Below are 13,618 nucleotides of genomic sequence, written 5' to 3'. Positions count from 1 at the left end.
GGATTTAAATAATGAGGTGTGCATTGATACTGGATCTATAACCTGACCCGCTTTAGCGCCGCCACATGCCGCTCTACCAGCCTGCAGCCTCTAGTTTAAAATTAGGTTCGAGTGGGTCCATCGCGTGTACTGATGTACGCGCGTTTTATTGGTAGTCGACAGTATGGCTTCTTTGGATGAGGGGCGGTCCGAAGGGATCTCGCCGGCCAAGAAGAGAAAGCATGAAGGCGGTTCTGAAGATTCTGGTGTTCCAGAAAAAGTGAGAGACATCTGTTGTTCTGTAAAGTCACCCTTTTGTTCGGGGGAAGATGTGGACCTTTGTTGTGTTCCACCGGGACCCGACTGTGGTTGTGGTGGAGAGACTAAACTAGTAAACTGCTGCAAGAGTGATGGGATTTTGACATGCAGACTTACATGCGGCTTCCCCGGTCCCTCCAGGGGCGTTGTTTGATGTTTTGAAATACGTGCTTCTTTTTTTACTGGTTTTGTAAATTATACAAGCGAGCTCAACGTCATTTATTGCCAAATGTTTCACCATATGTCGTAGAATAGGAGCGAACGATCAAATGTGTTGTGTTCAGACAGTAAGCTAGCTATGCGGAAGTAACAACGAAAACGCGGTCGATGCTCATACTCTACAATCTCAACGTCGTTGCATCACAGAAGGATGTTGAACAGGATTAGAAAGACCGGATATAGCATATTCTGGAGTTAAGCGTTTCCAGTTACTTGTTAATTTGTTACTCGGAATAATGTGAAAGTTTTTGGTTTTGTTTGTTTGGTGTTTTTTGTTTTGTTTTGTTGGGTTTTTTTTTTTTGGGGGGGGGGGATAATGTGGAACTTGTCAATACAAACTTTGTACCACAAACCTTCTTCACAGAGTTTGTTCTGAAACATCCTGGTGTAATGTAACCAGAGTGCATTATCTTTTTCCAACCGGTCATTTTAGGAATGGAATATCTAGACAGATGGAGTCATAAGTTCAGTTTTGATCATCTAACTCCTAAATGTTCCCCAGGTGTCACCTTCAGACTTAAGATCATCTGCCCTTCTTCCATGATACTTAGATGTGATGAGTGAGTATAAATCAAGGTTAATAGGTCGATATCTATTTCGAGCTTTCTCCCATCTGTAATGTTTTGGCCATTGGTGTGGTTCATAATGGAATTGTTTACGTCGGGTAGGAGCTATGTTGATCAAACCCAACCACCCCTAAAACTCAAGTTATCATTATTTTTATCTGGCATAGATCTCTGAACAATTTTTTATGTGATATAGATTTCCCTGTCACTTAGCATTCGTTTGCTTTCTCTTTAAAATCAGATGTAGATATGCTTGGTCTCAGGCTGGTGTTAAGTGTACAGTTGTCGCATTAATTAGCTGTCCTTGCTGCGACCTCCCGGGGTCAGGACCAATTCAAGACGAATACAAATAGAAAGTTTAAGCGAGCCAATCATTGTGGATTTTCATATAATGTCATATAATTTTTGTCAACTTTATCATATATACGCCAGTCAATTTTGTTTCTAATTTTTGCTAAAATTTTGATAAAAATTTGTAGCCGATAAAATGTGTTGTCCATTTGGTCCAAAATTATGAAAAAAAGTTACAGAAAAAATCATAAAATTGGTGGACTGTTGCACTAAAATTTTGGCGGGAAAAATTAGAGCACTCAAAGGGTTCATCCGATGCAAATTTGTCAACAAAGCACTGTTGAATCAACTCACTGGAGTTGTCAGTGTTGAATCCGTGTAGTGTAGTAGCAAGGTATAGAGAAACTGAAACTAACTTTCACACATGCCCCATGCACCTCAAAAATATTTCTCTATTTCCTGGAAGTTTTAGACGGTTTTATTTTTTGCTACACAGCCTCTGCAAGAATGAGATAACTTTATTGGTTTGTTTTCAGCCCAACTCGGTAAAAATACGAGATGGTTTATACTGTGAACTTAATGAAAAGACATCCCATTCTCATGTGGCTCCTTACATTCCTCATACTTGCCATCATGCTTTTTGAGTATTATGATGACTTGAAGTTGAACACATTTACACTGGTTCATAAAGTATTTGTTTTTAATGCAGGTTTTCATCTGTAGGTTTTGATTTCTAAATTATGACATTTAAGTTTTGTGCAGCAATACTATTTGTGTAGGAATGTAGCTTTCAACAATCCAGCTTTATGACCTTTCTTTCCATTAATTTTGCCTTGCCCATTTTGTCCCATGATGTCAGACTATTACCGCTTTCACACTATAGACTTTACATTGCCTCTTAGTTGGCTGTGGTTTTAAGAACAATGTGAATGCGCCATGTGTGCCGTGGTTGGCACTGGGATGGCCTAACATATGTCAGGTCCAAGAGGTATATAAGCTTCATAGTCGACAAAATTTGTGACCAAGCCAAAATTGTGTGTGTGAACAGTTTAGGCCTGCCCTAGGCCCAGGTGACACCTCAAAAGTTGGCCCTAAAGCAACATTGGTAATCCACTGAGAGGTTGGAGATTCATGTACATTTTACAGTGTAAAAGCAAATCAAAATATTTTGTACCTTTTGCCCAGCAGCCTAGAGGCAGCCCTGGGCCTGAGTGTGAACCTGGCATAAATATGGAGTCTTTTGTCAGCCTCTCAAAATTTGATCAACAGTCTCCACACTAAAATTCAATATTTTAGCCATCTTACTTTTATATAATCGAAAAACTGTGTGCATCCTGTATGTAACATCAGATATGCAAATGAATACTATAAAAAGCTATTTATTGATGAGAAATATGACCTGACTATTAGAATGAAATTAGGTGGTGACATTGTCAACGTGGTCAAATTAATGAAATGCATCGTTATCTGAGTTTGATTGAGTGAATAATCATTTGAAATTTTGAGTTTGTGTCAAACTTAAGTGCAGTACTCTCTACGCTTTCATACCTTGACTATCGGGAAATATTTCGGTAAATACGAATCCACATACCAAATTTAAAACGGGTATAATAAAATGAAAAACTTAAAAGGCAAAAATGTTATCCCTTTGCAAGGAATTTTTCCGTGCAATCTATGTACACATTTTAAGAGAGTTTAAATTAATCTAATTTACTGGTTCTCAAGGTCTGTCAACTTAGACAGGAAGAATAAATTTCTTTTAAAAAATGGGTTAGTTTAGATATATGGTAGGTTGAATATAGATCTAGTCACATGAGTTGGCATGCAGTCAATTTTAAGCTTAATACAGTGTAAGAAATGAGATTTATTATGTTTCATTACCAGAATGAAATGCTGCATATTAAGATAAATTATTCATGTTGACTCATTCCAATTATAGAGTAATATTCTGCTTGATCTAATCCATCTTTGATATGTGGCATTGATTAAAATCCCATCATTTATTTATTTTTTTTTGATTTGTAAGAAAGCTTTTCATTGGTCCTTTGCTTCTGTGAACATTCATACACACGTGATACAGCGCTAGAGTGAATACTACAGTATTCATACAGTGTGTTCTTTCATCCTGGTCATTATGCTACAAAATGCCACATTGCTTTTTGAACAATGCAGGTTTCATGAGCATCTCACCGCTTTCTAAGAAATTGTGAGTGATAGGTGATGATGACCTTTGAACTTGTTCCCACAATCCCATCTGTAGACTTTACCAAGAATCTGTGGTTGGTGAGGAGGATGTTTATCACAAACACGTACATATGTAACAGTATTTTAAAATACATTCCTGTCCATATTAATTTTTCTGTTACTGCCCTAAACTATGTGCTTCTTCACAATGTAGATCAACATTGCTGTGCTCACTGAATGTGTCCCCTAGATACTTTGATCTCAGAGGAATCTTGCAAAAACTACTGTAGTTAGAACAGAGATGATATTCAGTGAAGTCTACATGCCCATTGATCTAGGCAGACAACAGCAAATTTCTTGACTGAGCAATGAGATAAACATCTAAAGAGTTAATCCCTTTCCATGACCCCACCTTGACCTGACATCCTGGTAGGTTTGATGGTGTAGGACATATAGTGCAAGTTTTTTGCTCAAAAGTGAATGACAGTTGCACTTTATGAGCAAACATGGATTGTTGTTTCAGTGGTGAATGCATGTATAAGAAGGACAGTGCCAGGATGTAGGGGTCAATTAGGGGTCACTAAAATGGCAATGTGCCTACCCCAATGACAATAATGAATGTGCATTTATTGAATTAAACTGAAAACAGCTCATACCATGCAAAAAATGAAGTTCCATATTATTAAATTACTGTTCAACTTTTCTCAGGTAATGCACTTAAATGATAACACATATATTTAGTAGTTTTGTCTGTAATATGTATTTATATTTCACATCTGATATCCAACAGGAGTAAAAACAATTCTATCATCAACTAGTCCAAAATCAATGTACACATTACCTTTTCTTCATACACAGGCTGGTAAACTATGGGGCGGTAGATTCACTGGTGCCACTGACCCAGTCATGGAGAAGTTCAACGCTTCCATAGAATTCGACAAACGCATGTGGAAGGCTGATATCCAGGGAAGTCAAGCCTACGTCAAAGCATTGGAAAAAGTGGGATTGGTCACAAAGGATGAGAGACAGGCTATTGAAGAGGGACTTGATAAGGTATTGTTTTGTCAATAAAATTTTTGTTAGTTGTTTGTGATTTAATCATTAAAAATATCAACTTTCCAGTTTTCAGTAATCGCAGTGTAGTGCCAGTCACGGGAAATTATCGTGTATGTGGCGATTTGTCTCCAGTTCATGAATCAAAATTATATTTTATAATGTGGGAGGTCTGTGTAAAACACCAAGAAAATATTTTTGGTATCTGAATGCAAAAAGGAGGGCCACAAGGAAATAAATTTCAAGATCATAATTTGCAAATGAACCTACCTTCAAAACGATGTTGGAAACTCTGAAGTGCCTCTGATTTATGGTATCACAAGTAAGGTGCATTTTTTGTTGAACAAAAATATTTCACCTTGTACCAACTACCCTTACGAAATTTTTTTTTTGTGGCATATGTCCCACTGTCTTGCGGCTTATAAGCTACACACAAAAAAGGCTGCCAGAACTTTTTTTTCACTATGTGCCGATATGTGCCACTAGAGGCACTCAACAGGCACACAAAGACAATCAGTCAAATCTTTTGTGGCAGATATGCTAAAATATTTAAATAAACACAGTTTGAGCAAGATATTGCTCACTATAAGCCACAACGTTGAGTTGACACTCCACTTGATCTCGCATTCTTAGATGAGATATCCATTGACAGTGACACTACAGCTGGCACAGCAGGAAACCTTTGATTTTCAACAAATTGTGTGAAAAACAACCATTTGACTTTGATCGGTGCAATAAATCAATCACTGACTTTTTATGTACGTTTTGCAAATGATTGGTTCTCACTGACAGCGTAACTGTTTCTACAGAAAAAAAGGCTTTGCAAAATATTAACTCTGGCGAACCATATATCGACGTTAGCCCTGCGTACGATGCTGTGTGTTCCGCTACAGCTAATTGTGGTGAGCGGGGCTAATTGTGGTGAGCGGGGCGATTAGCTGTATACAGCTAATCGCCCCGCTCACCACAATTAGCTGTAGCGGAACACACAGCATCGTACGCAGGGCAAATATCGACGTATGATGAACTTATTTCACGTGCATATCTCCCTTGAAAAGACTAGTCTTTCAAAGAACTGCAACTCAAAAATAACGTATATCTTGTTCTTTTGTGTTTTCTTACGCCCTTTCCACACGCGGGTTTTAAATGAACTGCAAGTACGGAGTAGGTCTTGAAAGCGTACGTACGGCATGGAGGTACGTACGGTAAAGCTTTCCCAGCGTATAATAATGTACGCATAGTTTCAACATTGATCACGCTGGGCTTCAAAATACGGACGTGCGCGATGAAAGTCATCGTCGGGCAAAGTTTGTAAGTCACGAGACTGCTATGTCGGAGCCGTTTTTGTAGAGTTTTGTGTTGATCTAGAAAGGTTATTCCCATGTATTTGTGTCGTTTTGGTTTTCAAACGCAAGCTCGCATGCAGCTGAGCTCGAGCTCGATCAAGCTGCCAGGGAGACAATGCGTGGCGGGTCAGAACAGACTTTGAACCCGGAACTCTAGAATCACGCCTGATGATGTCATAGATCATGTGAAGACTTCTTTATGATTGGTCAGATTGTTGTAGATCATGTGAAGATTTCTTTATGATTGGTCAGATTGCCAAAAGGTCATGGGTCAAATCCTGAGCGGCAAATTAAATCTGATATGCACTGGTAGGCCGTTAGGACGTTTGAGCGAGGAGTATATCGTCGCCATTTTTTCGCTCTGATTTTTGTACAGTTTAGCGTAAAATTACCGTAGGACATTATCATTCAGGGTACGTAAAGGTTAGCTATGAATTTAAAACCAACAAACAGCGTTTGCGATGCGTTGATGGCCCTTGGATGACCGATTCTGAGACCGCGATATCGTCCCGAAGAACAACGGTCACGGACACACCCATAGTTTGATCGAAGAGCTACAGATCGTTTAAAATTCGGTAAGTAATTTTCAATACCACGAGTTGTCTCTATAATTTTCGCAGTTTTCACTGTCTTTGGTCGTGCTATATTGATGTTGTTCTTGGCGAACCCTGTTCAAGTATGCCAAATGAACGTACGGTATTGGCAAAAATAATATACCGGTAGTTAATCATGGAGGTTGGTAGCCTCCGTACGATGCTGTGTGTTCCGCTACAGCTAATAGCCCCGCTCACCACAGCCTGCAAAGACCCGTACGTAGGGTCGGTGACTTCAAATCCATTTTGGGACTTGACGTAAAAAGCCAAATTACTGCCGAAATTCAGCGTTCTTGGGCCCAAGTCGTATCCCTGCCTACCTCAGCTACTCGATCGCTTCCAAAAATGCCAGTCTTTTATTCACTTCTCGTAAAACCGTCGATGTCGGCAACTCTCGCTAGCCCTGCGTACGATGCTGTGTGTTAGCTGTAGCGGCCAACACACAGCATCGTCCGCATTTTTAGATTACACTTTTGAAAATTACGAATGCAAGAACGACGAAAATACAACTCAGTGGGCTAACTGCTAGTGTAACAATGAATATCAATAGGCATATCCACGACTCAGAGTACAAGCTGCAAAAACAGCAATGTATGCAACATTGATAAAATTTGTCCGCATTTCAAGCTGCGTGTCCGATATCGCGCGCGTACAGCTTTATTTAGTAACAAACCTGTAACCGTGCACTGAGCTATTATAGAGGGATACTTTTTGTTTTAAAACAATTTATGAGACAGTTTTCCATTTACATTTCTTCTGTTTGAGATGTGCTGAAACCCAATCACCGCTGGTCAATAGTTGTAGTTTAGAGTGGTGTGTCACAAGTAAATAGTGAAAATGAGGCTGAAAAGCAATGATTTGGTAATCACAATAAACATAATGTATAGATATGTCATGAGTTTGTATCATTAGGTAAATTATTTAATATTAATTATTATTATTTCTTTCGAGCACATGAATGCTCTTTTCCGTGAATTTTTGTATTAATATATAATAAGGGTAGTCAACAAAATACAAGCAATTTCACTTTGCACATGTAATAATATCCTTGTCTGTTATTTATCATTTTTATTCTCAGTGTATGGGCAAAGGCCATGAAGCTGAACAGACCAATGGATCAACAGGAACATTAAATCTGAAGTTTCAGAACAAGATCGGAAACATTAGGATGGCATCGAAAACAACTTTGGATAATGTGAAAAATCAAATGCAGACTTTTAGACGTGTTCTGTTATGTTTTTCACATGAACCTCATTAGATTATTGAATTTTGATTTTATTTTAATTTCTTAGTGGTTCAACCTAGTGTACCAACATCATTGTTTTACATATCAAAATAAACAATGGGGTATTATCGTGAAGATATGTGGTAAGTTTTTTTTTTTGTTTGCATATGTGAGTAGGCGGTTTAAAAGGCAGTAGCTGTAACTTAATTTTTATGCAGTATTTTTATACTGTTATGTGTCTTGATTTTTGCCTATTTTGCCAAGTGAGTAAAGTGAAAAGTTACCTCAACACACAAAAGTTAAAAGAACAACATCATAAGTTACAGCTACTGTCCCTTAAAACAAATGAAGATGTGAAGTGTATGGTAATCTCCTGGCTAGTATAAAACTGGTAGGTACAAATGCAGGTATGGTTGGGGAGGGGGGGGGTAGCACAGGAAGCATGCATAGCAGCATTTTACCATGTAACCTTTTACCCCACCATTTTTTTTTTGCATATTGTCTGCAATCACAGCGGCTTCTATGCCGCTAAAAGCCCCGCCCCATTTTTTTTGCGGCATATCGTCTGCAATCACAGCGGCCTGTATGCCGCAAAACTGTGCCAGAACAGATCTTTGCATGATAAAATATGAATAACCTGCTTATAAGCCACAAACAGTTGCAGCTTGGTATCCACAACTATTGTGGGTTAGCATGCACAACTATGTGCCAGAAGCCATATTTTTTCGTAAGGGAACAGTTTGTTTTGCACTGTAGGTTCCAGAGTCGTCAGAGTAAACAGTGGCAGTCCAAACAGGCCTCCAACATTTCGGTTTTCTGGTCCAAAATGAAAGCATAGCAGTTTCAAACTGTTAGTTCATTGTATATGTAGCAATTCCATACACAAGGGACATTTTTGCCACCAGGAGATATGACAATGTTGAGTATCTTGATCTAGATAACCATCTCCCCCCCCCCCCCCCCAAATGATGATCAAAAATTTACATTGAAAAAGGTTTCTTTCAATAAAAAAGTCACATCTCTAAAACCTGGTGAGTATCTGTACACATGAAATGCTTGTATCCCAAGGCCCATAATTTTAAGATTTTGTTACATCATGTGTACCATGTTGCCTTCTGTGAAGGTCTACCCATTCTTTCCCTATTCCCGGTGCAGATGTCCACCTTTTCCATCTATAAACTACAGGATCAGACCAAACAACGGTGGTGAAAGGATTAATGACTCAATTTAGACAGCCATGCACTGCACTGATTAGAATGCATGGCGTGATTCCAGTTTTTAATGCAACCATGATGACATACATGTAACTGACTTCGTTCAAAACAGGATATACTAATATCCTACATGTCTGCCAAATAGCTAACAGACAATAAATGCTCTTTCTCTATAAGATATTTCTCATAAAAATCAAAATTTCTTGAATGCAGTGGATGCATACCTGCACCATCTCAATTTCAGCTGCTGCTGTGTTTATGCTGTAATTCTGCTGCTCTGTGTTAGGTTGCAGAAGAGTGGAATGATGGTAGTTTTAGCATACAGGCTGGTGATGAAGACATCCACACAGCTAATGAGAGACGACTCAAGGAACTCATAGGCAGTGCAGCTGGCAAATTACACACTGGCAGAAGTAGAAACGACCAGGTAATTGTCTTTACATTCATAGGGAACACAAAAAAGAGTCTAAGAGTATACTGGTATTTTTACATTTATGGAAAAGAAATGATCAAATTTAAAAAATTAAAATTTGCATGATTACACAGTAAGTAATCTGTTTGTGAATATGCCATTAAAGTTCCATTAGCTGTCCCTCTTGCGATTTTTCCGTTAGTTTTGATTGAAATGATCACGGGCTCATGTAGAATAGCCTGTCAAATAACAGAGAATCGCATATTATGCGGAAACATTACGTGCCCTACAACTAAAGAATATGTGATTTTACAACGAAAATTTCAATTTTTGTCCGGACAGAAATACAAACTCTGTTGACACGCGGATTGCAACGTAGGCATTTTTCTGCACCTGCGCGAGCCATTTACAGCAATTTCAAAATAAATATTCATTACTTATGCCCGGCACTTACGTCGTAGTCCATTGTCCGAGCACGTTGCGTAGCCAGATGTCTGGCAATCCTCGACGCAATGTTGTTTTGATCCCAGCATGCTGAGCATGCCAGACATCAACAATGAGCTCGGAAGGGCAACACGTTTGAACAAAAATTAGCAGTTTTATGTGGCTATAACATCACTAATCATGTTTGTTTCTTCGTAAAACAACATTTTGCAACAAATATGAGCCTCCAACATGGAATTTTCCGAGGTAAAAAATGGTCAAAAGTTACAAATAATGGCCCTTTAAGTGCAAGGGTCAATGAACTGCAGTGACCTCAGACTAGGGTCACCTTATCTCACAGAATTTCCCCTCCCCCTTTCACAAGGTAGCATATGTTTCATGTTTAAATTGGTCAGTCAGCAGAAAAGCAGTAAATCGTCACACATAGGATTCTGATTCACATTAATCCTCTCGCTATCAAAGGATTACAGTTCAGATGTGCTTGGATAAATTTCAGTTGAAATTACATGAATGTTCAATTTTTAATAGACGCTCAGTCCAAACTATCTCATTCAAGTTCAGTTTTATCATATTGGTCATCCAGTTAATGAATATCATGACCCTCACTCTGATAATTAATAGCTGTTTCAACTTGAATTTGTAATAGTATCTTATCCGTCAAGGGCAAAAAGCAAAAATTTGGCGTTTAGCTTGGTAAAGAAAGGATTCAAATTATCCCAGAGAGATTCAGAAGGTGCGATGACAGTGGATTTCAAAGTTGTTAGCCACAGATTCCTTGCGTGGCGAATTGGTCATACATCTTGTTAGCCACACACAACTTTCTTTAGCCACACAAAACTTTTGTACAATAAAATCAAAACAAAATATTTTAAGGTCTCATCTTGTTTGAAGTGCCATAGACTTCACATGCAATCCACCCCTACCCCCCCCCTTCTCAGACAAGGACTTTTTGAACGCAACTGCTTGTTACACTTCTTTAAAAAGACTGGTACAGTTCATTTTCTGTGATGTGATAAGGAATCCTAGCAACCCATATGATTCAATTAGTACAACCAATAGAGGTAAACTATTGTGCAACACATACACACAATTACAGGGCTTCCTTTCCCCATCGTTTGAACAAGTATAATAGAATGAAGAGCTGAAGACAAAAACAGTTAACTAATTTTTTTATTGATTAAATTTGGTGTTTGGACCAACTGACATTAGTTTGATTCACGTACGTACAACATATGCTTTCGATAACTTGCCTTGATTTAATCGTGTCTCGTAGTCATACTGTGTTAGTCAATCTGTTTTCAAAGTTGGATCACGTATTTGACAAGCATACCAAAAGCGGTCTTTAGATAGAAAGAAACCACAAAGTATTGAGATAAAAGTTTCAGGCCCGGTTTATTTCAGTTAAAAAATACAGTGTTTTCAATTGGCTTCGAACTCACAAAATATGGTTTCCAGTCACCTTGTGGTGATGCAACAGACACATGTCAGACGCGACGCGACGTAGGATATATGTCACGATGTCAACAGTAACAACACATACATTTGTAAACAAACTAAGTCGACCGTCATGGCTCTTTCGCTACAGGCTGGATAAGGCCACGATATCAACAGTCTGAATGAGCTTATCGATTGCAAGTCACTGGAAAATCAAAAGAATACACTTCAGTTTAACTAAAATCTTACAAATTTCTTCATCATGCACATTGAAAGAAAACCTCAACCACGGGGACCGTCTGGAGCATGGGAGCATTCAGCTTCACGCAATGATGGCCATGCTGCCATCCAACGCCACGTTCAGTCGCAATCAACTTGGCTAGCAAATCGCTCGATTTTTCCATAGAATATTATCAAAAAAGTGGTAAAATCTACCGTTTCTATCACTCAGAGAGTAATAGCTGTACATGATATAATCGTCTTCTGTGTCTGAGTTGCGAAAAAGCTATCATAAGGTCTCTCGACTCTTGCTCTCGTTGAGTAAATGGCAGCGGGGCAGCTGACCTGATTAATATTCACGTAAACAACTGACCCTTCTCGGAAAGTTCACATAGATTACTGGAACTCTCTATTGTTCGGGTGGAGATGTCATTATTTTGGTCCTTATATGGTACTAAACTGGGTTCAAAGAGTAAAGAAAAAGCTTTATGGCTTGCCGAGTTTGGCAATGCGTACCATAGCTGGACAGAACGCATAGTACGCAACCACGTACTGTCGGATATCGTAAACTTATGTGGCGCTGAGAGCGAGAGTATCACATTGATTTCATCACCTGATAGTATCGCATCGTTAACCGTGAATTTGACCGGGGTCTTTGAGTTTGAGGCCAGTTTGCCACACTTTCATGAGCGTGGCGAATCAGGAAGACATTTTATTCGCCACTCAGCACTTTCTATCGCATTTTGCGAATGTGGCCCCCAGGCTACGTGAGTGTATACATGAAAAGGTACAGTGAAGAATCGTCACCGGTAATTGTTTCATATCTAAGGGCCCATGACATATGAATAATAGAATAAATTTATCTTGTACATTGATAGTGTACACAGTGAGCACAAGTAGACATTTATAAACTGAAACAACATTATGTAATCCAGTATCAGTAACGATGTGTCTCCTTTCTGATTGGTCGATTCATAGGTGGTGACAGACATGAGGCTGTGGATGAGAGACAATTTATCCGTTCTTGGAAACTATCTCAAACAACTTATTCAAGTGATCATTTCCAGAGCCAAGAAGTAAGTCCTATCGCTGTGACAGCAATATTTCAAATCTTCACTTTCAACATCATGACCCTCACTCCATGGCTCGAGGGTGCTGTCTACGTTCCCCTGAGGGATCTTGCAGTCTATTTCAAGTTGTGCAGATGAAAATTTGTATATTAAGTTCACTTTAGGATGCAGGGATTATCAGTGCCACAATTATGCTTCAAAGAATTGCATTGTAAATCAGTGATGTCATTTAATGGAGTCAAATGTCCTTGTCTTTTGGATGCCAATTGCATGTTCTTGTTCTATTCCCTGAGGCATGTTGAATAACAGCTTGTTTAGCTTGTCAACACAGCATCTATAGGTGCAGAATGCACTGTTATTGTGTACATTTGAATTCTAGTCCAGACCAGAATTCACTTGTCGAAAATAACAATTTGAAAGCAGTCTACACACATACAGATTGAGTTGATAAGCTGAACATGCTTTGGGAAGTAAAAGGAGGTTGTACTTAACATGAATAATAAAACTATTGAAAAAAGGTTATCAAAAGTCAAAACTACTGGCCTATTAACAGTGTATTCTTATAAATATTTATCCTTCAGGGAAATTGATGTTCTCATGCCAGGGTACACTCATCTACAGGTCAGTATATATAAATGATAATGACAACAATAGATTAATGGCAGTAAGCAATAATTATGAATTTTCAAATTCAGCAATAGAAATGTTAACTTTGTTTCGTTTTTTTTGAGATTGTATTTGATATCATCTTTGCTAGTGCCCTCAGTGTCAGCAATGAAACATATTTTCATGTTAATGGAAACATCATTCATACTTTCACAGACTGAACAGAGAATCCACATATGAACAACTAAAAGGACACAAAAAACCATATTACAAAATATCAGTAGTATAATATAGTAATTCGCTAACTCCTTACATCTGAATGCGGAAATCAATCATGTTAATGCAGTCATGCAGTTTAAGGTTCATTTTCTTTCATATGTTGCAGAGAGCTCAACCGATTCGCTGGAGTCAGTGGCTTCTCAGGTACGGTGAATGATATTCTTCT

At 38.6% G+C, this 13,618-nt stretch overlaps 1 protein-coding gene across 2 annotated transcripts in view; it reads left to right on the top strand.

Moving 5' to 3' along the window:
• LOC139145397 (argininosuccinate lyase-like) overlaps positions 1-13,618 on the top strand; it is a 29,496-nt gene that overhangs the window by 529 nt on the left and 15,349 nt on the right. The window contains exons 1-6 of one of the 2 annotated variants that reach the window (XM_070716539.1): positions 76-259; positions 4,416-4,610; positions 9,275-9,415; positions 12,476-12,573; positions 13,149-13,188; positions 13,559-13,596. In XM_070716539.1, coding sequence (XP_070572640.1) covers positions 164-259; positions 4,416-4,610; positions 9,275-9,415; positions 12,476-12,573; positions 13,149-13,188; positions 13,559-13,596 — 608 coding nt within the window. In that variant the 5' untranslated portion in view covers positions 76-163. Of the gene's footprint in view, positions 1-75; positions 260-4,415; positions 4,611-9,274; positions 9,416-12,475; positions 12,574-13,148; positions 13,189-13,558; positions 13,597-13,618 lie in introns of those variants that run through there. The other variant, XM_070716540.1, reaches the window with a different exon arrangement.

Source organism: Ptychodera flava, chromosome 12 (genome assembly GCF_041260155.1).
Source record: "Ptychodera flava strain L36383 chromosome 12, AS_Pfla_20210202, whole genome shotgun sequence".
NCBI classification, from domain to species: Eukaryota; Metazoa; Hemichordata; class Enteropneusta; family Ptychoderidae; genus Ptychodera; species Ptychodera flava.
Note: the sequence above shows the minus strand (reverse complement) of the source record. Positions and strands in the feature narration are given on the sequence as shown.